The sequence below is a fragment of the Gallus gallus genome, chromosome 10 (assembly GCF_016699485.2).
Source record: "Gallus gallus isolate bGalGal1 chromosome 10, bGalGal1.mat.broiler.GRCg7b, whole genome shotgun sequence".
Classification (NCBI taxonomy): Eukaryota; Metazoa; Chordata; class Aves; order Galliformes; family Phasianidae; genus Gallus; species Gallus gallus.
The window spans coordinates 13238612-13266538 of NC_052541.1; the positions used below are offsets into that span (position 1 = coordinate 13238612).

Below are 27927 nucleotides of genomic sequence, written 5' to 3' on the forward strand. Positions count from 1 at the left end.
ATTTACCCGGGCAGGTTGTCCCCAAGGGAAAGACAGCCTGGAAGCATGGAGCTAAAGGAAGGTGGGAAGCACAGAAGTGCAGGTAAAGGAGCTGGTTTGGAGAGCAGAGCTGTCTCCTGGAGGCCCACAAACCCAGGGGGAAGGAGCTGCAGCCTGGCCCCACTGGAGAGAGCTCTTGCAGGAGGAGCTGATTTCATCCTTCATGGAGATGCTTCTTGAAAGAGCAATTTGCCAGCATCCCTCAGAGCAATAACGGCGAGGCCTCTGCTCGAGATACCATCTCTGCGCGCTGACAGCCCCATCACTCACGCCCCGCTCCAGCCTCCCTCTTCCAACAGGAGCAGGAGTGAAGGATGGAGGCAGGGATGGCACAGTCCCACTGCCAATGATCCCGTCTCCTTTGGGACCTGAAGCAGCGGTGGCCTCACTGAGCATCCCCTTCCACCTGGGGGAGGACACGGATGCTCGGCCTGGCAGGTGCAGTGAACCCTAAACAGGTTTCACATGTATGCAGGTGTGATGCCAAGTGCCGTGAGGCTGTGACCTCCAGGATATAGGGAGCCCTGCTCCCAAGCAAGCGTTGGTTCTGCAGCTTGTGGGGTGTCCTGGCCTCCTGTGCTGTGGAGCACCTGGATGGGATGTTGGGTTTTGGGTGTAACAAGGAGGGTAGAGGGGACAGAGAGGATCCATATACTGGGAGATGTATGAGGGAATGGAAAGGCAGTGCTCCTCTGTAGTGACCTGTGATGTGACACAGAATGGCATCTCTCTGCCATGGGTGGGGAAACTGAGGCAGAGAGCAAAAAAACCAACCACCTCTAGTGCTGTTAACCCCCATTAACCCACCACCCTGTTCAGCTCTGGCTCTCAGCCTGTGGTGCCAGGCTCACCAGGGATCCAGGTGTTCTCCTTCAGAAATGAGGCTGGAGGAGGAGCCCGCCCTCTAACCTGGCTATTTATTCACTGTGTGCTTTGATTCTCTGGGGGAAGTTTGTAGTGCTGTTTTTCCTCCTGAAACACCCATAGGAGCAAGACTGAACTCTTATGTCCCCACTCTGGCACCTCCAGGCCTGTGAAGTGGGTGCATGCAGCAGGTGAGCGCTTAGAGGTATGTGAGCCCTGCTGGGACCAGCTCCTATGAGCAGGGCTACAGGTGGGCACGTTGTGCTTGCAGACACCCTGGAGGTGTCTGCTCTGCCTCTGCAGGGATTTGTCTGCCTTCCCCCTCAGTGTAAAGCCTGGCAGAAGCAGACCCTTGAAACATTCAGAGCCCTACACCTGTAATTCCCCCCTTCTCCCATGCATCGTCCCCTTAGCGCTGATGCCTCCGTGCAGAGGAGCAGAGATGTGAAACTACAGGGGGGGGGGGAGGGACAAAAAAAAAAAAAGCAGGAAAAAAAAGGCATGCAGGAAAGCACTGTAGAAAAGCCGAGCAAATTAAGCAGCGCTGTGATCTGCTTGGGTTTGTGCTTGCCAAAAATGCACCATGCATCTTAATTCGCTCTGCTGTTCAGCTCGCGCTCACTGCTCTCCTGATGCCATTTCGGCGCTCTGAGCTCAGCCTTTTTCAACACTTCAGCCTTCCTCTTTCAGGAACGGGTTGTGGTGCGGTGTGGGGTGGGTTGGCTTTTTTATTTTTTTGCATGTCTGATTGCAGAATCTGCTGCAGGAGAGAGGGAGGAAACGCGGGGTGGGGGGGGAGGACGGAGCGCTGACCCCGCAGCCCACCGTGTCCCCACTGCGCCTCGCAGGGGTGTGCGTGTATATATGTGTGTATGTATGTGTGTGTGTGTATATATGTGTGTGTGCATCTGTGTCTTTTCTAGAAAGTCCTTCCTGGGTGCTCTCCAGGCGTAAAAAAAAAAAAAAAAAAAAAAAAAAAGCCGTCTGATCTGAAGAAAATAGAATATATATATTTAAATCGCTGTAATCCACACCGCCTTTCGTTCTCTTTCGGTCCCATCCGATCTTTCTTTCCTCTCCACCCTCCTGTCCGGATTGCAGTGGTGGGGCGGGGGGTGGTGGGTGGGGGGGGGGGGAGGTGGGAAACACCCAAGCAAAAAGCAGCATCGTCCTCCTCCAAAGAGCCGGAGAAAGCCGGAGCTGTCTCCCCCGGCACAAATTTAACCCCCGCTGCAACTTTTCCTCCGCCGGCTCCAGCGTTGCCGGGGTGGGTTTTTCCCCCTTTCTCCCCTCCCCTCCTCTCCTTTCCCTCGGATTGATTTTGGCGGAGAGGGAGGGGGTGGGGAATCCTTTTTATTGCGGAGAGCTGAGAGCACAGAGCCCGGCTCGCTCTGCCGAGCCTTCCTCCTCCTCTTCCTCCTCCTCCTCCTCCTTTTTGTGCCCTGCAGCGGGGCTGCCCAGCCCGGGGGAGGGAAAGCGATGGGAAGGGGGAGCTCACCCCCCCTTCCTCCTCTTCCTCCTCCTCCTCCTCTCCCCGTTTCCCTCGCTGTGTTTTTTTTGCAGGTGTGTCAATTTTAATTCTGCCCAGTAGGTGGGACTTGGTGACTTTCGCACCGGTTTTCCTTATTTATTTATTTCCCCGTCGCGATCCTCCGGAGCGGCTGCGGGGAGCGGCGGGCGGCCGGGCCAGCATGCATCCCCGCCCGCTGCCGCTGCCCTAGCGGGATTACCGAGCCAGCTGCCAGCATGATTTCATCTGCTGGAGGATTTTTGCATCTGATCGCTTGAAGGTTTTGTTGTGTGTGTTTTTTTTTTTTCTTCCTCCTTTTTTTTTTTTTTTCCTCCCTCTGTCTTTGTTTCCTTCCCCCCTTTTTCCCCCCCCTTCCCCTCCCTCCGTCCCCCCTTTCCTCCTCCTCCTCTTTTTTAGAAGCAGCAATCGGAGATGGATGTCTCTCTTTGCCTTACCAAGTGCACTTTCTGGAGGGTATTTTTGCTCTGGAGCATTTGGGGAGACTATCTGCTTTCGGTGCTGGCTTGCCCTGCTAATTGTCTTTGCAGCAAGACAGACATCAATTGCAAGAAGCCGGATGATGGGAACCTCTTCCCTCTCTTGGAAGGGCAGGATTCAGGCAGCAGCAATGGCAACACGAGTATCAATATCACGGACATCTCAAGGAACATCACTTCCATGTAAGTGGGCTGCTCTCCCGTGTGCCGGGCTCCGCTGCCCTCTGCGCTGTGCCATCGCTCGCCCCGTGCCAGCCCCGCTCTCCCTGCGGAGGACAACGATCGGGTTTTTCCCTTACCCCATCGAGGGAGGGGGGGGGGAACCCCACCAAAAAAACAAAAATAACAAAAAAAAAAAAAAAAAAAAAACCCACCCCAAGCCCAGCAACAGTTTGGCCAAGGCTTAAAAGGAATGAAGTCAATGGGATTTGATTCCTTAGCGGGAGAGAACAGCAGGCGAAGATGCTAAAGCTGCTGCTTCCTTTAACTGTTTGCTTCTGCGGAGGGAGGGGGGAGAGCGGCACGGCAGAGCCACACACCGCCACACATACCCAAATCGGGCAAGGAAAGCGCGTTCGGAGCCGCTTGCTCTCCCCCCCCCCCCCCCCCCCCCCCCAAAGACTTTGGATCTAATTAGCGTGGCATTTCTTCACCCACCGCAGCAAGGCTGCCTTTCGTGCCCAGGCTGCGCGTGGCTGTGGGGTCTGTGCTTTCGCCTTATTAAGGCTTGGGGTTGGATGGGGAAGAGGGTGGGGGGGGGGGAGAAAGGCAGAACGGTGCACAGCATCCCTGGGTACCGTACCGCATCCCTGGGTACCGTACCGAAGTCCCGCCGCTATCGCCCTGCAGCTGCGGTGCTGCGAGGGGCTTCGGGCGGAGGGGGGGGGCAGAGCGCTGGGAGCAGCGCTGGGGCACTTCGCGTTTGTTTGCACGCTTGTTTATCTGGAAAATCAACTCCAAGTAGCAAAGCCCACGTTATTCCCGTCTGAAAGGAGCACATCTCCTCCCCGAATCCATCACGCCGTGCCTCCCTGCGTGTGCGTGGAAAAAAAAAAAGGAACACCCCATCCCCATCGCTTTCAATCTGGGCTCCGTATTTTGCAGTACATTTTGGGGGGGGGGGGGGGAGATGAACTCCGAGCCGTTTCATTATTCTTATGCTAATTGAAATGTGAGCATTTAGGGAAGCGCAGCCCCCAGAGCAAGTTGCCAGTGGGAGTTGAGCGGAGAAGAGGTGGAATCCTTTATGCTGGCAGTTAAATGCAGCAAGGTTTGGCATGAGTAATGGAGGCTTATTTATTTATTCCTTTTTTTTTTTTTTTTTTGCGGGGAGGGAGGGTGACCGAATGCAACAGAGCCGGCAGAGCACGGTGCGATTGCAGCAGAGCTATGGAGCGATAGCGGTGCTTCTTTCGCTTGTCACCTTTGCCGGGTAAAAGATGACTGGAGCAGCTTTCCTGGCCGAGCAGCTTTCCTGGCCAAGCAGATTTCCAGCCCTGATAGCCCCCAGCCGTGCCGCTGCCCTCCCGGCAAAGCAGCAATGGGGCAAAACTAATGCAGAGCTCCCCTCCCGGTGCCCCATATCCATCCTGCGTGCCGTGGGGTTGGGCTGTTTGCTCCGAGTGGGGAAGTCGGAGTTCCTCGTGGTTCTTTTTTTCTCCCCCCCCACCCTGTGCTCGCTGTTTGTTGTGGTTTGGTTTTAACCCGTTGTTGGGCTGCCAGCTGTGGGATGGTGTCGGTGTGGGCCGGCAGAGGCAGGCAGACATCTGAACGGCTGCGAGAGGTGTTACCGCGTGGGTCCTTCGTGGCCGGAAAATGTCTTTGCTGCTTTGCAATTGAAAAACGCCGATAAGCAGCCTGCAAAAAGGAGAAGGGGGGAAAGAAGGCGACGACTCAGCTCTGCGAATACAGATGCTGGGTGTTTTCTTCTTGGAGATGAGCTTCTCTGTGCTGGGGTGGTGAGGAGAAGGTGCCAGCTTTGGTGGATGCATCCCTGCCAGCCCCACGCGCTCTTCCCTGGGTTGAGGCCATGTGGGTGCAGGACTGGTGTGATCCCCAAAATGCCACCAGAGGCTGAGACAGAACCTGAGTGCAAACTTTACCCGGGAGGTCTGTGCTTCCAGGGGAGATGGTTTGAGGCCGGTGCCTATAGGAGCAGGGGGATGGGTTGGGTGGTGGGGATGCTAAGGAGGAGCCCTGTGGAGCAGGGTTGAACCCAGGTTCGTGCACTTGTATGGGTGACTTCAGGTCCAGCACCCTCCTTGCTCAGGGATGGTGGGCTCTGCTCCATCCTCTTCTGGCAAGCGGGAAGATGGAACACGGGGTGGTGAAACCACCCTGGGCTGAGTGAGGCCTTAGTGATGTTCAGATGACAGGCTCAGTTTGGTAAGGGAGAGCGTGGAGAGGGAAAGCCTTGAGACAAAACACTGTGAGCTGCCTTGGCATGTGCCTCCATATCCACAGCAGTGCAGGGCAGAGACCCCTCTGTGCCACCCCACCCCTCCCAGGCAGGTCCTGGGGAGCTTTGGATTATTTTGCATGCCTGTGGTGGATTACAGAAGGGTGCCACCAAAGCAAGGAGGAGGGAGGCACCCAGCCCATGGATGCCCACATGGTACCTCACACTTGGTGCTGTACTGCATTTGCTTTGCTGCTGCTTCTGTTTTTCCCATCTATCCTCCCTTTGGGGAGAGCACAGCAATTCTGGGGCTGGGTGGGTTTGGTTTTTGGGTGCAATGTAGGGGCCTCCCCCCATGTCTGGCAGACATCTCACACACTGGGGATCCATAGGGCCGTGGGGCAGAGCAGGTGGGACACAGCCTTCAAGCAGATCCAGGCAGGGACAGGTTAACAGCAAAGCACAAGATGAAGATGGAGGAGGCTGGTTGGCTGCCGTCCCCTGCCCTTTCCCAGCGAGCCCAGGAATGTCTGATTTTTTGGATTGCATCCCCAGCGATGTGGCTGTGGATGCAGAGGGTCCCACCCAGCCGAGAGCTTGACGTGCAGCCCAGCTGCAGACCTCCTGTCTGGGCTCACGCTGCTGCTTCTGGATCCAGGCAGAGCGTGACCCGAAGGGCTGTGCTCGAGCCACGCAGCCGGGGTGCTTCCCCCCATTGGCTCCCCATCCATTGGGATTTGGGGTGCTGGGCTCGCCTGTGCTGCCGTGTGCCGGGAGTTACCCCGCTGGCAGTGTGGGCAGTGCCTGCACGCTCCGGCACGGCGCGCAGGGAAGGGCGGATGGAGGAGTTTGCCATCTGGGCCTCCCTACTCCTCAGCTGTTGCTATGGCACTGCGGAGATGCTGCCAGGAAGGTGGCGGTGGTGGCCTGCGTTTGTCACCCCTGGCTGTTATTTAGGCAGGGAGATGTCCCCAGGTCTGGCTGCCTCGCTCCCACATGCAACCTCTCTGGGGAGGATTGGGGTTTCTTAGGGTAAAATAAACCCTACAAGCGCACCCGTTTGGGATATCTGTGCATCCGAGAGGAGATGGGTCATCACGGAGTGCCAATGGATGTGGGATTTGGGGGTCCATCTGTTTGTGCGCCCAAAGGCGAGCATCTCATTTGGGGCTCTCCCTCTGGGGACAAGAAGAGCAGCCCATGGCAGCGTCTGCTGCATCCCATTGGCACAGCTGGGAGTGGGAGAACTGCATCAGAGCTGGGAGCCAGCACCAGTGGTACCCACATACTCGTGCATCCCCCTGGGAGCAGCAGAACTTGCTTTGGTGACCCAAACAGCCATGAGCAGGGCTCAAGTTGGGGATTGCTCTGCCGCAGTCCCACCGTGCTCCATGTGATGCTGCTCTCTGGAGACAAAAGGCTCTGTGTCCCCAAAGCATCCCGTCCCATTGTTCTTCCCACCTCCTGGTCCCTGAGGTTTTGGCTGCTGCGGGATCTATTCAAAAGGGCCTTAATTCAACACAGCTTTGTTTTGCACAGCCCTTGTTTATGCAGAGTGGCTGTCCCAAAGCGAGGTCCCCGAGGGGGAGGGAAGCACAGCACCAGGCTGGGAGGATGGCAGAAGGTTCAGAGATGCTCGGGATGAGGAGGAGGGCTGGGATGGTCCTGTTGTCCTGGAGGTGCCTTAAGCTGGGAGCGCTCATCCTGCCTGCTGTGGTGCTGTGGGATCAGGTCTATGGCAGGTGTTGCCCTATTTTTTTTTTGGAGCATTTAAACTTATATCAGTGCTTGGGCTTGTTGGGTCCGTGCCCTGCCCTGATGACCTTTCTGCTGGAACAGTCTTGGATGGATACGTTTCCCTGGCACAGACAACGTCTGGGACCTACTGTACTTTTGCAGCCTGTCAGGCTCTGTGCAGGGGCAGAGCAGAAGGATTTGGGACAGATGCAGTGTTGGGAAAATTTGGCCATCGGGGCCGGTGCTCAGCTTGCCTTTCTCAGCCGCGGCCGAGCCAAGTCAGAGCAGAGGACGCCAGGCACCAAGAGTCACACCCCTGGTCTGTCTGGGGCATGGGATTCCTACCAGAGTCTGTAGGTTTCTGTTCTGCACACCCTGCCTGAGGGGTTCTCCAGGGTAGAGGCAGCATTGTGCTGCTCAGACACCCCAGGAGTTTCTTGCTGAGCTCAGCCTGGGGCCTGGTCCCGAGGTGCATGGGACATCTTCCCAGCCCTCTCCTCCTGTGGGGTTTGGGGAGCTCTGTGCCAGCTCTGCCTGCGCTGGGAGGACGCTCCAGTGCTAGGACAGGCATTTCACTGGGGGAGAAGCAGAGACTGGGGGAAAGAGACTGAGGGCTGACCTGTTTGCTGTTCTTTAGGGCTCGGAGATGTTTTCAATCTGGCTTTTTCTGTGAACCCCTCCCCAGCAGATGATTACTGGGATGTCCTTTGGGATCCCCGCGGGTTGCACTCAGCGATGCTCGCAGTGCTCCCCAGCACTCTGCCTTCTGTGCCCGCCGATTTATCCTGCTTGGATTTGGTGCATCCCATCAAGCGGGGTGTGAACCAACTCCTGATCCCACCAGGCTTTCAACAGTGAGCATTAATAACTCTCGCAGCTCACCTGTTCAGCGTGTTATTTATGGGGCACGGCAAAATAGCAGTAATTTTGAGCTTTGGGGCTTCCTGCAGTGGGGGCTTCGGCAGGTTTGCACGGATGCTTTCAAAGCAGCTGTTTGACAGCAGCTTCCCCAAATCCTCTCCTGCATCAAAGGGCGCACGAGCGAATCCTTTGCACGCCCGAGGGCGCAGGCGGACCTTGCTGTGGGTCGTGCAGCGGTGTTGCAACCTGAGTTTCTGCCCCGCGCTCCTTCTCTCTGCTCTTATCAGCCTTTCCCCTCCCACTTTCCGAGGGCGGCTGAGCCGCTAGAGGGCAAACGGCTGCGTGAGACGGCTCGGGTGAGGCTGCAGCATCCCTGCATCCCTCCGCTCCTGCATCCCTCCGGGCAGGTCCCAGCTCTGCACCCCGCTGTGCCGTGGTCCCTTCTGGTCCGACCCCGGAGGGGATGCGGCAGAGCATCCTCCCACGGAGCTGTGGCAGCAGCAGAGCCGGGAATGGAGGCGATTTGCAGCTTTTTTGGAAGGCGTTGACCCGCGTGGAGATGATCTGTTTGAAATGCTGGGTGAGAGATGTGTGATAGGGACTGTGTGCAGCTGTTGTCGCAGCTTCTGGCTGGGAGTGAGCCACAGAATGTTTGTTCACGTCCCCGTCCTTTTTGCTGACGGGGAAGCTGAGGCGTGGAGCAGAGCTCCAAGCAGCGTGCTGGTGACACAGACCCTTCAGCTGATCCCTGGATATGGCACAGAGGGAATAAAGCTGCCAGTCCCGTGACATCAAACAGCCGTGAGAGGTGTCCTCGGGGAAAGCCTGGATGCGGAGGGAAGAGGGCACAGCTGAGAGCTGTCTCTGGCTGCCTGCGGGCTGAGTGCAATGCTCTCTGCTCTTTCAGTTAACTCTTTGCTGCAGGAGTCAGGTGGAGGCTGGAAGCCTGGAAGAGGCTGTGTGTCCCTCCCCATAGACATACGCTGAGGATATCGTGATATGAGATGAAGAAAGAGCGAGTGGAGGTGGGAAACCGCTCACGACCCCACAGCATCCTCCATTTGTGGCTCCCAAGAGTGATACTCATCCCTCTGGCATGCTGGCCAAAGATGAGCCCGGTGCTTCCCTGCTGGCAATGGGCACGTCCTGCCAGCATGGTGTAAGGGCTGTGACACCCAGTGGTCCCAAAATGCAACAGCAAACAGGTCCCCAGCGTCAGAATAGGGGTGATGATTTGTGGGTCTGGAAGGACGCTGTGATAGGAAAAGGGTGGTGGGCGCTGCTTAGAGCCGTGATTTTGCTCAGAGCTTCACTTCACTTCAAGAAAGAGGGATTAAACTCCCCTTGGAAGATCTGCACAGCAGTCATTGCTCTGCTTATGTACAGCTATTGAACAACCAGCTCGTGTCACTATGGGGCTGGGGAGAAAAGGAGGCCGGGGATGGTGCAGGTTATATTCATGTGCTTCTCCATTCTCACCACGCCACCCTATTCTCTATCCCACTCCCATGGAGCTGGGGACCCCGTCCTGTCCCCTTTGCATGACACCCACCAGCAGCTCTGAACCTTGCTTGCATGGAAGAGCAGCACTGGGAAAATATACTGCATTTTTAGCTTGTTTCCATGTGATGTAGCCTTTGGGAATGCAAAGCAGAGGCCAGCGCCGTAAGTACAGCAGGCTTTCCTCCAGCTGCTGCACAATGCTCTGCTGTAGCAGACAATGGAGCATTAGGGACCATCCCTGCCATCTCCTCCCCTCTCTTCTTCTCCCAGCTTCGGGCTGCCTTCATGGTGAGGAAAACAGCTTGCTTAACCAAAGCTTTGGATTTGGCACAGCCTGTCCAAGTCCCTCCTAGGGGCCATTCCCAGTCCTATCCCAGCTCCTTATCCCCCTTGCTATTCTGCCTCACCCTCCTGCCTTCCACTGGAGGCAGCCTATTGTGATTCATTGCTGCATAGAAATATGGTCCCAGCAGCCTCATCCTCTGTGAGGGCCCTGTCTGTCCCTGGGGGGCTGAGAAGAGCATGGCAGGGGACAGGAGCACTGTACAGGGCTGTTCCTTAAGTGGCCCTCCTGGAGCTGTACCCACGTGGATCCTGCTAGGGATTGTTAATGTGTTAATGCTCAAGCAGATGCAGGTGCTACTGGAGACCGTACGTACAAACTAGCAGATTTCAGCAAGATATGGGGTCAGGGATGCTGTGTGTTCCTGGCTCCCCAGCATCCCTCCCTTGGGACTTTCTCTGTGCCAGCACAGCGTGGCTCAGTGTCACTGGGGATGCATTCCCAGCTTGAGCCTCACATGGACTGTGGAGACTTCTATATCTCTATTGGCCGTCCCAGGATGGGCTCTGCAGTGGGGAGAGCAGAGCAGCACAGAATCAGGTCAGCGTGAACACAACAGCCTGATGCTGTCTTGAGAAGGGCCCTGCAGCTTTGAGTTGGGGTAGGTGATAGAGGGTGTCCTTGAGAACAAAATATGAGCTTAGGAAGCAGGTGCAGGGCTTTTATGGGATGCAGGTGTGCTGATTGGGCAGGGAGGGACCTGTCCCATAGAGTTCTCCATGGGGCCGGCTCATGAGGGGTTAATGGCTCTGTGCAGGGCACAGCTGGGGCTGATTTGGAGGGGGCAGAGCCTAAAGAGGCTAAAAAGGGATCAGCTGGGGAGGCTGGGGTAGGTGTTGGTGGTAGCAGTGCTGCTGGGAAGAGGCTGCAGAGTGGTTCGTGGAGGAGCTGCTGGAGCTCTCAGGTATGGAGCCGTGTGGTTGTCTGGTCTTGGGGTTGGGCAGCAGTTGTGTTAGGAGCTGTGTGTTTGTTTGTTTGTGATTGTCTTTCTTTATCTTTTCCTCTTACTTGGGTTGTATGGGCTCAGTCTGACTCCCTGAAGCTCCAGCCCCTTAGCTCCTCCTGCAGCGTGACTGAGCTTTGCTGCTTTGGAAACCATGTGCTCCCCTCTAGGTATGAACGAGCTGTGTTCCTGATGTTCCCAGCCTGAGCTGAGCATGGTGCTGCTGCTTCATGCTCTATACGGACCCCATAACCCACGTGGAGCCTCGGGGTGGGCTGTGCTTGTCCCGCTGTGCTTCGTGCTGCCCTGGCCCCATGGGAGGGCTCTTTGGCTCTAAGAGGCACCGGGAGCAGAGATTTATTTATTCAGAGACTTAATTAGCATCTTTAAATATTAAATAGTAAACAAGCCATGTCTGGCGGGATCAACATTTACAAACAGGGATTTTATTTTAATGTTTTCTTTTTCTTTTTTATTTCCCCCATCCCTCTCTGGGATGTGCACTTGTGTTGTAAGGAGGAGCAGCTGTGTGTGAGCTGTGGCCGGGGAGGGATGAGCCTAAGGCACTACTGGGGGTGTGTGTGTGGGGGGGGAAAGCAGCCAGAAGGGCTGGGAGAAAGGAGGCAGGGATGGCAAACGTGCTGGGATGTGTGCTTGGAGCATTGGGGCGTTGCAGTGCAGGGTTTGCAAGTCGTCTGCAGGGCGTGCAACGCAGGAGCTGTGCCAGGAGGTGGGGGCTCCTTGCGAGCAGCAAATTGCAACCGAAAGGTGGTGGTCCCTGCAAAGGGAGGTGTTTTGCAGCTGATCTGCATGCCATTATCTCTGCAAATGGAGGCCTGCCTGTAGCAGATTACACTGGGGGTTATTTATTGGCAAAGCGCTGTACAGTTTTAATTTTTCCTTTTTGCTTATTCAGGCTTTAGCTCCAGAGGAAAATAGCCTGGGGTGGATACGAAATGGATTCTCTCTGCCCCATTAACTTATTCAGTGAGTTTAATGGGCCTTTTTTCTCTGAGCCTTGAAGCCATCATTAAAAGGCAGAGATTTATAAAAGCAAAGATACTCCTGAGCGTTAGTCAAACTTTGGGGCAGAGGGGTGGGGGCAGCAGTTGGTGTGGGCTGTTGTGTGCCTGCTGGGGACGCAGCTGTGGCATCGTTTGGGCAAGGCTCAGCGCTCACCTGTGTCCTGAGCTCCCCTCCCTCTGCTAGAGGAACCTGTCCTACTTGCAAGCCCTGTGCTGAGCAAGTCAGTGCTGCAACAGAAGTGGGCTCTGTGCAAGTGTTAGGCTTGTAGTCTGGCCGTTGTGTCTGTGAGCCTGGAGCAAAGCAGGGAATCTGGAGGGTGGCTGGGAAAAGAGCCCAAGATGCAATGCCTGAGTTGAACCCTTTCTCTGTGTCCCAGAGACACAACGTGTTTCAAATGCACTTTTTGCAGAGGCTGCTTTTGGTGTGTATGACTGATGAGGAGAGGGCTGGGAGCAGAGCAGGATGGCTTGGATTGCTCCTGAGCTTTAAGTCAAAGATGGGTATGAAATCTGGTCCTGGAGGCTCCTGCCCTATTGCACGTCCCCAGGTGTCCCAGTGTTGTGAGCTGATGGGAGGATGCTACAATGGGGTGGAGCAGAAGAAACTTTCCCTGTACCCTTCTGTATGTTTTTAATGCTACGTGCATCCCTTGATGTGAGCCCCTGCTCGTGTATAATCCATGCATGCTCACGTGTAATCCATCTCTGCACCCATCCAGCTTCCAGCACTGGCGGGTGGGCTGAGCAGCAGCAGCATCACTGCATTGGGGCTGAGCTCTGAGCCCCTCAGTACCCCTGAGGGTGCTGTGGCCAAACTGTGATGTTCTGGAATGGGAGGATCCCTGATCCCGGCCTGTCTGTAACCTCCAGAGCAAGGGGGAGATTCGTGGCAGCTCCAGCTGCTCTCATGTGCCTCTCTGGGTCACGGTAATTAGCGAAGGAGGTGCTCATTTCCCAATAAACACCAATAAAAAGGACTTTTCCCTTGCGCCTGTAAATCCTCACCTCCTCGGTGCTGTTACCTGCTGTGTAAATTGCTGCTGACCCCATAAATCAGCCATGCTTTGCTCCAAGTCCTCTTCAAGTGCCCCTTCCCTGTAAATCCTCTGTCCCCATCAGCTGTAAATCCTGAGCCCCTGTGCAGCTCCCTGACCCGGGGGGGGCTGCAGGGATGGGCTCCTGGAGAGTGCTGCTCCATTATCCCTCAAGTGCTCGGGGTCACCTCGTGACCCAGCTTTGCCATACCCATGTTGTTTTCTTTCCAGTGAGCACTGAAGGAGTTGCAAGCAGCAGAGCTCCCTTATGGGAACAGCCATCAGCTGGGGTGCTGCTGCTGCCACCCCATAGCTGAGCTCTGGCTTCCAACGAGCTGCAGGGATGGCTGTGCTGTGGTTTTCTGCCTTGTGAAAACCTGAGGCATAGGCCTGACCCTGGGGGTGGGCAGGGACCCCGTGTGGTGACATGAGCCCAGAGTGTGAAGTGCATCGTTCACATCTTTGCAAAAGGCTGTGGTTGTAGCTGGTGGCGGTGAGGGGTCTTTGGGGTGGGCAGGAGCTCTGCTGGGTGCACGCAGCTGGTGCTGAGCTATGGGGTCAGGGTGACGGCTGCTGTTTGGTTTGCAAAATGCTGAGCCTTGCTGCGTGCAAGGACTTGGAGAGCAGGAACTGGGAGCGTGCAAGCAGAACTGCCTTTCTCCTAATGAGCAGGAGCAGCAATCACCTTGCAGTTGGAGACACCTGAGCTCTTTCCCAGCTGCTGGAGGCTGGTGCTGCAGCAGCAGGATGAGGCCACTGGGACGTCTGGGGATGGTGCTCTTGGCAAAGCACTGCCTCCATGCAGGGTTTGGAGGCTTCCCCTTGGCTCCCTGCTGAGCAAAGCGGTGGGGGAGAGCTGATTACCCTTTGCTTTCCTTATTTGTCCTTCTGGGGATCTATCCACTAGGGTCATTTGTGGCTCAGTTCAGTCTGATTTGCAATAAAGGGCAACGCCATGAAGTAAAGTAAGAGGGTGCTGCTTTGGGCACTAATAAACTGCTCAGCCCCTTGGCCACGCTCTGCACTGAACCTGGGTTTGACCCAGCTGTCTGTATCCTTCAGACCTTTCTCCTGCTGCCGATTGTGCTTTTTTCCTGTTGTTTTCCTCCCCCCCCCTCCCAGCATCTTATGGCTGAGGCTGGTTGTTGTGTGTTAACATGGGCACGTGGGATCGTGTGAAAGGCTGGAGCGGATGCACGGCAGCAGCACAGGGATGCTGATAGAGGTGGGGAAGGCAGGGGATGCAACGGAGGGGAGCGGAGGCAGATTTTAGAAATCCATAGAAATAGCCAAAAATAAATTTCCAGCAAACACTTCCAGTCCCACAGCATTAAGAAAGTGAAGCACTGGAGGATAAGGAAAGCATGAGCAATAACAGCGGGGATTTAGGGAGAATAAATCTTGCCAGACAAACCTGATTGCTTTTTCTTTTTTGATGGAATCGCAAAATTAGTGGCTGAGCAGAACGTGGAAATCCTAATATATTTGGATTTAGCAAAGCATTTGATATAGTGCCTTGCCAAATCTTACTCTTAGAATTAGTTTGGTTTGCTTCGGATAGGATGCTGCCAGGAGGGAAAATGGACTATTGGTTCCTCAGCAAATAGTGGTGGAAGGAGAAGGGAGAGGAGGAGGGGAAAAAAGCCCTTGGGGTGGTCAGGTTGCTGTGGGAGGAGGCTGGGGTGGATATCTGCTGGGGGTGTCCCCAGGCTGCAGCACAGATCTGGCACCTCGCTGCCTTTGCCCCTGTGCAGCGTGGAATTGCCGAGCTGCCCATTTCACGGCTTGTTTTTCCAGCTATTACTGATGAAGAGGGGAAAAATATTTGGTGTGACTGTTGGGAAGAACATCCCTGACCGGTGGAGTCAGCTACGTCTCTGCAGGGAAACCTTCTATCTTGGAGCAGCTGGAGAAAGCCTTGGGAGGGGGCACTGGGGCCATCTGATGGGGGACCCTCCTGCCTGGGGTTGTGATATAGACTGGAAGACACCAAGGTGCCTCCTATTCAGTAGCTGTCAGTGAATGTGAAGATGCTGTAGGGATGCAGCATGCTGGGACGTGGTTTAGTGGGCATGGAGGTGATGGGTCAAGGGTTGGTCTAAGATCATCATCTTAGAGGCCTTTTCCAACCGTAACGATTCCATGTTTGCAGCTTGCTGGAGGGGATGTTGTGTTATGTGGGGAGCTGTGGAGCTGGGAACCTCTTCTGAAAGATGATGGGACTTTGATTTGGTGCCCCAGGTTCCCTTGGGTTAACACAGGGTTTGTCCACCTCTTGCATTGCTCCCCAGCACCCCAACCCAAAGCTAAGACCGCTCATGGGATGCGGCTGTTTTAAAGCCAGGCGAGGTTCAGGAGGTATTTTTAGCCGTTCTAATTGTGGCAAATAAATGCCATTTTTACTTGTTGGGATTGAGCTACGGATAAATCACAACTAGTTCTAATGATGATAATTACCGGATTTCAATATTTATAGAAACGGGCGCTTCCTTCGTATTGGCGGCTGCTGCTGTGCTCTCACCTTCACAGATCGAAACCTTGGCTCATTATCGCTGCAGCATTTATTTACTTGCACATTTTTAACCTGTGGATGGCAAAGCGGGGTTGGGGGGGGGGTGGGGATGTAGAATGATATGGGCTTACTGGGGTCGTTGTGTCTTTTGGGCTGAGGATGAGTCGGAAGCATCTGCTGAGGGGCTGCTGGTGGTGTGCTTGCGTTGTGGGCACCCTTGGAAGATGGTGTAGGGTGTGTGAGCTCAGCTGTGCCTGGCAGGGCTGTAACCCCCAAAAGGGTGGAGGTGGCTTTGCATATTTTTTGCATATGTTAATTCCAAGAGTTAAAAATCTGTAGGTAAATAAACGCATGTGTGGCATCCCATCGTCACACCTGAGCTGGGAGAGCCATGTGGCTGCCCCAAGCTGTTCCCATCCCATGCATCAGACCTTTGCACCATTCAGGCCTCTGCACCCAGCAGGTCGGGAGCTCCCCCTCCCCGCAAGGTGTAGAAAAGATTCACTTACTCAATTTGCTATCTCTCCAGTGCCACATAAGCTGTATTGATAAATTAATCTTATATTGTTGTGACTAAACAGCCCTGCAATTTTTTACACTGTGCAGTCTAATCTGCCTTGACAGCTGTATCATTAGTTTATATTTGTTGTAATCTTATTTGCTGTATCGGCTGGGGGGAGTCTGGGGTTGAGGCAGCGCTGTGCTGTGTGCAGGTCCTGGGTGCAGCTGGGATGGGCACAATGGGGACTCTTGGTGCCCAAGGAAGCAACCCTGATATACTGCTCTTCCTATGGATAGATAATATCAACCCTGGGGCTGCCCCAGCCTTGCTGTGGTTTTTGTGGGACAGGATAAGGGTGCTGAAAGAGTGAGCGTTGGGAGAGCGGCATCTTAAGATGGGCTGTTGGATGATGGGTAAGTTGTGTGCTCTGTCTGTGCTTCGGCTATTTTTGAGCGATGGGATGGTGTATGCTCCACCTCACTGGACTGTTGGGATGGCGTGGTGGGAGAGGGGCTGTGGGAGCAGGATCGGTGTGGTCACTGTGCCTTTGGGGACATGGGGCTGTGCGCTGGGATGAGGACAGTGATGAGATGTATCATTGTGGCTGCAGTGACGTGGTGCAGTAAGAGGACTGCAGCTCCCCACGTTTGCTGTTCCTGGTCTGTGTGTGGCCAGGCTTCAGGTTGGATATCAGGGGAGATCTCTTCTCAGAAAGAGCGGTGCTGCAGTGGCACAGCTGCCCAGGGAGGCGGTGGGGTCACCATCCCTGGAGGTGTTCAAGAACTGTGGCAATGTGGCACTGAGGGACGTGGGCATGGTGGGGGTGGGTTGGGGTTGGACTGGGTGATCTCAGCGGTCTTTTCCAACCTTAGTGATTTGCAGGTGGCTTTTTTGCTTTGCAAGCAGGTTTGCATGGCAATTGTTGCCAAAACTGTGGAGCATAATGTTCTGGGCTGGTGCAGTGATGTTTCTGGGAGCAGGGACCAAAGAGGTTCTGGTAGGCGCTAAGGTGATTAGGATGGGAAGCACTTTGTCTGCTGCTTTGTGCTTTAGGTCTTGAACTGGTTAAATCTGGGCCAGAAATGAGAGTGTTTGTCACTGGAGCACTGGCTCCTGTTTGCAGCACCTCTGAGCAAGGGTGAGTGGCTCAGTAACAGCTCAGCCCTTCCTTCTCTCCTGTGTGCAGTGTGTTCTTCTGGCAGAGCACATAGGGTCTGACAAGGCTGAAGATGCACATAGCTCTCAATGTTGATGTGCTCCTTGAAGTTTGATGATGCAAACTGTTTAATTAGGACCTTAATCGGGACTTGTGCCCAAAGGACAAGCAGGATCTGGTAGCTCTGTGTTAAACTCAGCCCAGCATTCATCACCCCACGGATGTGCCATAGGGCATTTCGGTGCCGTGATGGCACTGCCCATGTGCTGCAGGACAGACTGAGGCTGCTCGTAGGGCTGATGCAGGAGGATGGAGATGTGAGATGGGTGCAGCATCAGTGTGAATGTAGGCAAAACCCCGCTCCAGGAGATGGATGCTTGGGGAAACACCCAGCTCAACACCTGCAGCCTGGTCATTGCCAAGTGTGCAGAGGTGCTGTGAAACGAGCTTCGTGCGTGGTTTTTGAGGTAGGGATGTGACAGCACAAGGTGAGCAGCAGAAACCTCCCTAAAGGGATGCACAGCACCTGTGACAAAACTTGCCTCTTCTCCTGTTGCCCCGTCTGTGCTCATCTCCCTGCCTACAGCGAGGTGCTGTTGGGGAGGCTGCACCTTGTTGCTGTTTAGAAACCTTATCAAGTGTGAGGGTGTCTTGATTTCTTATTATTTTTTTTAATCCTGGCTTATCCCTGGGTGACTTACAGCTCCCTACCCTGATTCCCAGAGGAGTCTCAATCAGTCATCGGTGCCAGTTGTGGCTTTGAGGTCAGGGCATTCCCTGTGCAGCTTGGGATAAGCTCCAGCACAACCAGTTCCTGGGCACTGGTGTCAACTGGGGAACCACAGGGAGTTCTGGCTGGCACTGCTACGTTCCACCCATACTGATGAGACCATTTCCATAGCAACTACAGAATTTTTCAAAGGGGAGATGGGGAAAAGATGTTAAAAACAAAAGCTACCCAGCTGCAAACTGCCTTGGGCAGAAGCTGTTGGTCGGCAGGTGTGATGCGTGGGGGTTCAGGAGGCTGTGGGTTGCCCCTCACCTGGGGTGGCTTCCTTGGCTCACTGTTGGGTTCCTTGTGGCTGGGAAACCACGATGCCCACATAGCCCAGAATATGGAAACCAGAGGTGATGATTGTTTTGGATTGCTGGGCAGGGCTGTGGTGTGCTGTTGGGATGGGGATGCTGGGAGAGGTCCTGCCCTCACCTCCCACTGCCCTGCTGAGCCAGTTCATGGCAGCTCCAACTCCTGGTTGAACTCGGATGTGTTTCTCTGCACGAAACTTGCAGAGTGAATTACTGTAATGTAGCACAGCTGCTTTCTTCCACTGGGCAACCTCATATAGTGCTTGATCTAGTGGGTTGCAGCCCTGCCTGCAGCGTGGGAGCTGAAACTAGATGATCTCAGAGGTCTTTTCCAACCCAAGCCGTTCTGTGATGATTCCTCTCTGCGTTTGGGAGTAGCTGTATCTGGATGGTAGCCTGGAGTTGGTGGCCAGCAGTGGGCCTTTGGGTAGATGTGCTGGCCACCAGGCAACCAAAATGTGGTGCTGGAAGGGGGGGAGGGGGATGGCCCTGATGGCATCATGCACCATGAAACCCATCCTCATTCCTCTTCATGCAGAGCAAAACGCATCAGCCTCTCTGCATCCCACTGCGGTACCCACAGAAGGAGGAGTGGTGCAGCAGGGCTGTCCCACACCAGCTGCTGTCCCCAGTGAGCCTCAGCCTGGCACACAGCATGGGCTGTTGGGCCCCAGCTGCTGCAGGCTGTGAGTGAACCAGCAGCACACAATGTCTGTATTCTTTGTGCGGAGCGATCTTCTCTTTGCTGCTGGCTCTCTGGGCTCGTGTGCTTTGCTCCAAGGTTGGGCTGGGACCTGCAGGTCCTGCAGAGGAGCAGAAACAAAGTTTGAGTGATCGTGTGCAAGCAAAAAAGACCGGTAAAACCTACTCAAGGTTCAAGGATGTGGGGGAAGTTGCTCTGTGACCCCTAGCAGCACCAAGAAGAAATGTGTCCCACTAAATAAATCAGCATCAGTGGTGAAAGGTCGTGTTTGGGTGGCAGGAACCCATGCGCTTCCCCCTGGGGAAGTTGTGCCTATATCTGTGCCTTTAACTGGAGATCTGAGATGGAAACGATCCCCATGTTCTGTGTTTCCCTGGCTGGGTCGGCTCGAACACAGCAGCGTTGTTAGCAGCATCTGTGGCTGTCAGTGCCTTCTCATGTTGTATGTTTGCAAAGCCCTTTTTTTTCCCCCATGTTTCTGTGAACAAAGTGGAGTGCTGGGAGGAGAGCTTTTAAAGTGTCTGCTCCTGCCCTGCCTCCTCCTGCCTGTGTTGTGTTTACAGGCACATTGGCTTAGTTTCCTTCTAAGAGCCAGTTGTCTCCCCATTATGTTCCTGCTATTTCCATGACCTTCCACCCTATTGTAATGTGTGCATCCCCCTCCTCCCGAGCGATGCTTCTTTTCTTCCACCTCTGTGATAAGCAAAAATGCAAGCAGAAGAAGGGGGGGGGGGAACAAAGGGATGCTGGGCTGACTGCACACGGCAGGAATCCGAATGTTAGCCTGATGGAAGTCTGCTGCCAGCCTGTGGGGTTGGAGGCTCAGCATCCAGAAGGGTTTGGGAGCTGCTGTGCCTGTCCTGAGCAGAGCGGCTGGGAGCCTGGCCCCCATCCAGCCCAGCTGGGCATTTGCTTCGTAAACACCGGGGCAGCCAAACTGCTGGGGGAGAGGAGTTGAGGCTCCTTGGGAAAACGAGTGCTTCGTGGGAGCAGGACGTGAGCCCAGGACTGATTGGCTCTGCCCTTGCTGCGTGGGGTCGGCAGGTTTCCTGGTTCTGGGGCTGTGGGAAAGCCCTGATGAATGAAGCTGGATGTTGTAGAGGAGGATGAGATGGGGATGGAAGGTTCTGGATGCAACCGCAGCCATGGCAGGAGCACAGAGACCTTTGGGTGCCCGTGGTTCACAGCTCTGAGTTTTGCACCTTGGGGTGCGAACAGAAGAGAAGTGTCTGCTGTGTGGCTGTGTTTAAACAGGGTTTGGGATGGAGCTGATGTGGATGTAAAAGCTGCCAAATTGACACTCCTGGGGAGGTTTTGTGCTTTTGGGAAGCGTGGCTGTGGGGTTGTGGGGGTGTGCAGCAGAGAGCAGAGCTGGGAGTTGGCAGTGGGATGGAAGGGGATGACCACAGAGCTCTGGGCAGGAGAGGATGCTCGGTGGCACTGCTTGTACTGAGGATCACTCCTGACAGGTTGAGTGTGGTGATCGCACACCTGGGCTCCATCCCTTCCTTTGTTGATGTGTATGGGCACTGTGCTCTCTAGGAGGGGCACGAAGCTGGAGCAGGGCTTGGCAACTCTGTCTGCATGACTGTATTTCTGTGCTTTTAATCAGACCTGTTCAGAGGTGGGAGTGCGAGGGAACCTCACCTCTGGTTTGAAGTTGCAAGGAGGGTTTAATAAGGCAGAATGTGATTACTGGAGCTGATTTCTGACCAGCGTGCTGCTTCCTCTATAAAATGCTGTTTGATCTTTAAAGAGCACAAAGTGCTCTGTGCTGCCAGCTCTCTCTGCATGAGATTCTGTGGGCAAAAGCATCCTTTCCTTTGACCTGGAGAGTGCACAGGGAACCAGCTGCTGCCCAAAGGGGAGCCTGCTTGGTGTCCTGTGCCCCATAAAGCGAAAGGTGCTCTCTCATCTCAATGTTTGTGCTCGGTGTAAGATACCTGGAGGAATGGTCTCTCTCCCCTTGGATTGCCCTCTTGTCTCGGATGGCTGTGGTGCAATTGGGCACGTCTTGTTTGTGATTGCAGTCATTAACAGGAGGTTAATGAGGTTCTACAGCATCACGGCGTTCTGGGACATCTCCGTTCTTGAGCACTAGCTGACATGTAACAGTGGTGAGAGATTAAGGAGGACATTTGTTGAAGGCCATTGCTCTGCTGCCCACAGTGCTCCTTCAGCCCTGCTGTCCCACTTGCCCTGTTTCTTCCTTTCTACAAGCAAGTGACTGGGCATAGCTCTTCCTGCACTGAAGAGCCTTGGATGTAGTGTGAGATAATGGGAACATACTACTTCCCACTTTCTGCAGCAATCTGTCCATGCTGGGTTTGGGCAGCCTGCTGTCCTTCAGTAATGCTGAAACATTGTCCTTGTGAGGGATTCTGTCTGCTCCTGAAGTCACCAGCCAGTGCTGGGCAAGGGTGTGGAGGCTCCCCTGGGATCACAGAATATCCTGAGTTGGAAGGGACCCCTAATGATCATTGAGTCGAACTTGGGGTGGGGATGGAGGGCTTTTTCTTTGGCCCAACCCTTCTGGAAGAGCCCAGTTTGGTTTGCTGGGTTGGATGCCCAAGCTGACGATGGTTGGACCCACAGGAGGGTGACTGGGAGCATCCTCCCCAGCACTGTGTACCCTACGTGGCCCTGGCAAGAGGAGCAGATCTGCTAGCACACAGGGAGCTGTGTCACAGTGGTGTGTTTTACGATCGTTACCTTGACGAATTGCAATTACACTGTGGGGTTACGCTAATAATTAATTCTACAAAGCTGGATTTGCTTGCATCCCCTCCCTTTCTCTCACTGACCTCAAATTATCCTTAATGATGTAAAGTTATCTGCTGCTGGGTGACTTTTCCATGCGTGCTTGGGAAGGGGAAGCCCACGCTTCAAATAGGGAAAATATTGCCCTCATAAGTCTTCATTCGGCTGCACTTGCCTTTAATGCTCAGTTACCAATTCAATTTTATAACTTCCATATTGAGGGAATCAAGTCCTTCATGCCTCTGGTTATTAAATGTATGTGATAAGTGCCTTATAATACTGTGAAAAATGGTTCATTTCTTTATGGCTTCCCCAGTCCTTTGGCTAAAAGGGGCTGTCAGCCCCAGCTTGGCTGTCCTGTGCCCCGGAGCACAGAGGTTTGCCCTGGTGGGTGATTGTGGGTGGCAGTGCTTTCCCAGCCTCCAGGGCTTGCTGTCTGCTCCTGCAACTCTGCCTGGAGGAGGCAGGGCTCAGTAGTCAATGGATGACTTCTCTCTGTTCTTTCTACCATCGCGTTCATATTTTCATGGTCTAGCGCTGGCGTGCCAAGTGGTTTGTTTATAATGCTAAACATATCAGGTAATTGAAAGCTAATGCTTCTGTCTGCATGGTGAGGTGTAATGTGCCTGGATGACAAATCAATTTTCCCATTGGGCTATGAGAGAAAGGAGTCCAATACTCTGCTTGCTTTTCCAGTGTGTGCATATCCTGAATTGGAAGGGGCCCGTAGGGATCACTGAGTCCAACTACAGGCTCCATGCAGGACCACTAACAGTTCAAACCATGCTTCTGAGAGAGCTGTCCAAGCCTCTTCTTCTCCCATGGCCATGACCCTGGGACCCTGACGTGGCACTTGTGCAGCATGGCTCTGAAGATGTGCCATCTGCTCCGTCAGATTGGAGCTGATGGCATCCTGATGGAAAGCCATTCTCTAGTTTGGGCTGGTTGTAGGTTTGGGTAGCACACGTGTACAGATGCTCCACAGTACTTGGTGCTTGTCGAGTGCCTTTTTTTTTTCTAGCTATTTACCACAGCACTTGAAAAGCTGAGAGAGATTAGATAAATATTATCCTTGTCATATAAGGAGGGTGAAGGAAGGTCAGAGACATTAAGTAGCCTCAAGCTAATCACTCAGTAAATTGGCATAAGCTGCTGCTTTTCACCCCTGCCTCATTCACGTGGGATAAAATGAGCCTGGTTGTGTTTAAATATTTGTGGATGTTTTCATCTCCCTTGCTGTGTTGGCCCAGGGCTGGAAGAGGAGTGCATTGGGCTGTGCAGGCTTGCTGCGTGGTCTCAAGGAGGTGACACCAGCCCGTGTTGTCAAACATCTCTGGCAGAGTGATGGGAATTCCCATGGGATGGTGGCCACTGCTCTGCTTCCAGCAAAGGGGGCCTGCTGTTGGCATGTCTGGAGACCAGCCAGAAGTTAAAGCCTGCCATTGGGTGACCATATGGCCAACGAGATCTCTGATCTGTCAGCAAAGCAGGGAAAAAGCCACCAGCTTTGCATAGTGCCTGGGAGCTGCGGGGCTGGCAAAGAGGGCTTTGTGCTGTTGTAAGTGGAGGCCGAGATATGATGCAGGACTGACCTCCTAAAGATAGCATTTTTGTCTGGATAACTCGATATCTGGTAACTAATTTCCTAAGCAAAGAGACTGCTTCATTGTGAGAGGGTAATATGATGGTGTTACATGGGGAATAGCGGAGTGCTGGAGGTGAACTGCTGGCTAAAGGTGAAAATGGTGGTGAAATATATTGGAGGAGGTTGCTTGCAGGTGAAGTTGGCTCCTGCCTTCATGAAAGCATTGGCTCAAAAGGCAGGAGCTGGCTTGTGGGCTTTGCTGGCTCAGTGTGGGGGCTGTGGGGTCATGGAGGGCTTAGCGTGGACAAGGGGATGGGCAGAAGCAAATCCAAGGAAGTCTGTGGTGCAAATATGGGAGTTACGCGGGCTTTTGCTGTCAGCTATGAAGTCATGTCAGTTGGGATTGATCTGGTGGGTAGAAGTGCTTGGTGCAGTGCTGGATTACAGGTGAGGGCAAGCCACTGTGCTGATGGGGCTGTGATAAGGATGCTATGATGTTGGGCTGAAAGCCAAGGCATCGTGAGTGCAAGTGGGGAGCTGCCTCTGTAAACTGAGTCCTCCTGGAGACTGCTCCATGTTTGGGGTCACCCTTATTGAAGATAAGGACTTAAATAGGTCGATGAAGAAAATGGAGCAGTTTGCTAATACAGTGTCTATCACAGTGATACTTATTGAGAAGGTCACCAAAGCATAAGATCCAGTTGTGTGCTGGGTCTGAAGCCAGAACTGGAAACAACCTCACCACCAAGGCCCTGTCTGAGAATGTATCTGCATGACTTCTATGTCTTGAGTTAATATCTCTTAAGGCATTTGGTTTAATTTGCCTTGCACTTCACAGCTCGGCACAGACATGCTGCCTTAGGAGAACTGGCCTTGTGTAATTTATAAGTGATTGCTGGGCGGGTCTGACTTCCTCGTAAAGGAAGGAGAAGTAAATAGCAGGAAAGGAAAAAGAGCTGCTTAAGCAAGGATAATTTTGATGCAAGACTAAATAAATATGAAATGCTTGTGTGTGCTGTTGTAAGAAATGAGAAGAGCAGGGTTCCAGTATAGCATTTCAGTACAGATTTGGAAGGAGAAGCCCCAGCTACTCCTGAACAGGACAGATTTATCTGTAAATGGCAGCTTTGCAGTGCAGGGAGACCTGGACTTGGTCAGGACCTGCCTAATAGACATGAGATAGAGAAGGAAGGGAGTATTTAAAACAAATAACCCTTTTCCCCTTTGCTTCCCCCTCTGGAAAGTGAGCGCCGCCATCTTTGTTAGCGATTCATCTCATGCAGTCTTGATATTAAAGCTGGAGATGAATCTGGGTGGATGTGTATATGGTGCATGGTTCAGGATTTGTGGAGTACGGTGTTATTCTTGAAGCTATTGCATCTCGCAGAAGAGCGGCTTACCTGAGTAATAACTGAGGAATGCCACAGGAATATATATTTAGAGGAGCTTGTAGGGAGGAGGGAGTAACCCATGGGCTGTAACTCATACCTTAAAGTCTGATTGCAGAGAACAGGGCAGGGCTGGGAGTTGTCACATCTGCTTTTGGTGCGAGCCCTGCAGACGTGTTCCTGCCAGGTTAATGATCCGAGGTAGAGGAGATGGGGAAGGTTCCATTTTGGGTAGAAATGGGAAAGATGCAGTCTTCCAAGGGCAAGCAAAGCCGTGGCAGGAAAAGAGGAGGAACTCACTTGAGAGGCTGAAGGACGTGAAGGAGGGACTGAAGTTTGAGCAATGAAGTTTCTTTGGTTGATTTTCTTTCCTGTGCGACTGCTGCCAATTTTGCAATCGCAGCTTGACTCCTTGAACTTTCAGAGTAAGATGCATTTCTGTTTATTTTGTGCTGGCTGGATTTGCCTGAATCCACTTCTTAAAGGTTACGCTACTCTTTCAAAAGCTATAGGGAACAAAAGGAGAAGGATTTCTGGGTGTATCTTTGGGGTGCCTGTCAACGAAGTCTGATTTGCCACTTTGAGGAGCTAGGGAGTGACTCTTAAGTTGGAAAAAGTGTGTGTATGTATATAATATATATATATATAATATGAAAACAACTTTCTGGGGCCCCTTGGTAGGGAAGCGTCTGTGTAGCTACCAGGACTCAAAGTTGCTTGCTGAACTGTGCACTGAATTCAAGATGATGCTATCACCCTCTGTTGCGCTCTATGTAAAACAGCTGCTGTGTCATGGGATTATTCTATGTGTGTGTGTGTATTTATTTCCACCTCCCTTGTGGCTCCCTATATGGGTGTTGTGCGTGTATGTTAAATAGCAAACCAAAGCGTATCTGGCTCAGGAAAATCCTGGGCTGCCTTTGGGAGGCTGGAGCATGGATTCTGGGGGTTTCTTTACAGCTTGGTGCAATGTGACTTCTGGAGGGATTGAACTGCTCGGAGGGCAATAGCCATTCTGTGCAGTGGAGGTCTGTATTGACATTATGGCTCTCTTCTTCCACTTCCATAGTTATAGTGCAGTGTTTTGTAGACAGAATGAGAGATTTCTTTGTTTTGAGTCCAGAGCAGGCCAAGATGTTTGTAGTTCTGTCAGACTTACAGCTCTCACCAAGACCCCCAGTCACCAGCAAGCCTGTGTGTGTCATTGGGATCAAGCCCAGGTCTCTTCTTACCTCTCGTATGCTGCATGTGGCTTTGAGTGTCAGGTCAAAAATAACCTTGACTATTTTATTTTAGCAACCACAATCAATAAAACAAGAGCCAATCTGGCTGCCACCTCCTTCCCAGCTGTGGTTGCTCCATAGCTCCTGACTCAGGGCTGCCCTTTATCAGCCCTCAGATGCTGTAGCTCCAGCATGCCCTAGTGGTAAACCCAAGTCATCCCCTTCTTGCCTCTCCTTTTCTTGGAGGAGCCTCTCCTTTGGGTTGTAGGAGTTGTGTTTGTAGCCCTGCAAAAGGCAAGTACCCAGAAATACAGTCCTGCAGTCTTGTGCCCTAGGATGTGAAATTTTAGTGCTGCCCTTTCATAGAATAGAATGGCTTGAGTTGGAAGGGACCTTAAAGATCATTGAGCTCCAACTCCTTGCCATGGACTGGTTGCCCCCACCAGCTCAGGCTGCCCAGGGCTGCATCCAACCTGGCCTTGAGCACCTTCAGGGATGGGACACCCACAGAGGTGACTCTTTTGGGTCTCTGTTCTTCTTGGATCTGGGTGGTGATAGCAGAGAAACACGTTCAGGGTTCAGGTTTAATCCAGAATTTGGATTTTTTTTTTACGTTCTTTATCCGAATGGTATTTGGGATGTAGCTTAAGTAAGTCCAGATTCTGTTGTGCTTATTCATCTATTCTTGTGCAAACAGCTCTCTGGCACTCACTGTTTTGAGAAGGAATGTATGACCTCTGTGACTGCTCTAGGAGTGGCTGAAGGTCACCATTCCCCTTACTCACCCTCTGTTCCACCACGTGAGGTCCTGTACCCAGAGGTGATGGTTCTTAGCACTGGCCCAGCACTCCAACCCTCCATCATGTGGAAGCGTTTCTCTGCCCAGGGCTGAGCACAAAGCCAATGATTGCATCAAGGGCAAATGGGAGTTTAGGTGCACGTGTTCCTGAACTTGCAGGCTGCACTTCCTTTATGCCTTGTCTAAGGGAATTGGGCAGACGTTTGACCTCCTCAGAGGTCGCTCTGATAGAGGACCACATTTACCTGCTCTGCAGCACGATTCTCTTGGAAATGTGTTTTCTGGTGGAAGGAATATGAGTTTGGTCTGGGAGAAAGCCTCAACTCACCAAGGACTACCTGGCTGGTGAAAACCAAACTTCCTCCCAGCTGCTCAGCATTGCAGCTTGTTAGGGGCCTGTGGCCATGCTGCTGCCAGCATCACTCCTGTGCTGCTGATAATAGGGGACCCTGTCCTCTGGGGCTGTCGATCTGTCACCTTCCCCCAGCTCTAATATTTACTGAGTAACGATCCCATGGTGACAGATCTATTTCTGTTTTCGTTCTCCATAACATACCTGCTAGAGTGCCCCAGGCGACAGAGGAATTTATAATAAAGGCATGGTTTCCAAACTGAGTTTGGCACTCTGCTGCCAGCAGCACTTCCAGCTAGCAAGGACCAGCGCCCTGTTTGTCCACCATAGTAAGAGAATGGATAAATATATGATCATTTTTTCCCCTCTCCCCCTTTCAGGCCCCATATTTTTGTTGAGAGGTTTTATTTACTTTCTCTCCTTTTGGGTGGCATTGTTTCACTGATGTGCACAGAGAGAAGCAATGACTTTACCAATGGTATACAATGGATCGGTTGCATTTCCTACACTGAAAATTCTGGGTAAAACAATGTTGGTGGTGGTGGGTTTTTTCCCTCTAGAGTGCTGGGAACACAGAATAAAAAGCAGCATGGGAAGCTGCTTATTTTGGCAGCGTGATGCATACCACATGTATCTGGGGATATGAGTGCTGAAGCCAGAGTACATCCAATCCCCAGACCTTCTGCACGTTGAAGGTTTGGGCTATAGCAAAGGTGAACGTGATGCTGTGTGCTGCCCTCTGAATGGGCAGAGCCATCTGGATGTGCCACGGCTGAGCCTTTCCTTCTCTTTCACAGACACATAGAGAACTGGAAGAACTTGCAGACGCTGAACGCTGTAGACATGGAGCTGTACACGGGACTTCAGAGGCTGTGAGTATGTCTTGCACGTCGGGGAGGAGAAGTGCACTGGGCAGTCTGCTTCCTAAGCAAATGGTTCCCTCTGTCTCTGCGCTGTGGCATTCAGAGCCTACTTAAGCTGCTGGCTCTGCAGTGTTTTGCTATGAGACCTCACAAAATGGAGATGAAGTGCTTTCTGGTCTTTGCTGGATCTGGGAGAAGGAAGATTGCTAGCTCCTGACAGCTCTGTCAACACACATCAGCCCTG

At 53.0% G+C, this 27927-nt stretch overlaps 1 protein-coding gene across 4 annotated transcripts in view; it reads left to right on the forward strand.

Moving 5' to 3' along the window:
* The first annotated feature begins 857 nt into the window (after positions 1-857).
* The window catches only part of NTRK3 (neurotrophic receptor tyrosine kinase 3), a 194063-nt gene continuing 166993 nt past the window's right edge, over positions 858-27927 (forward strand). For 3 of the 4 annotated variants that reach the window (XM_015291981.4, NM_205169.2, XM_015291984.4), the window contains exons 1-2: positions 2558-3093; positions 27618-27692. In XM_015291981.4, the coding sequence (XP_015147467.2) occupies positions 2846-3093; positions 27618-27692 (323 nt within the window). In that variant the 5' untranslated portion in view covers positions 2558-2845. Of the gene's footprint in view, positions 1095-2557; positions 3094-27617; positions 27693-27927 lie in introns of those variants that run through there. The other variant, XM_046898912.1, reaches the window with a different exon arrangement.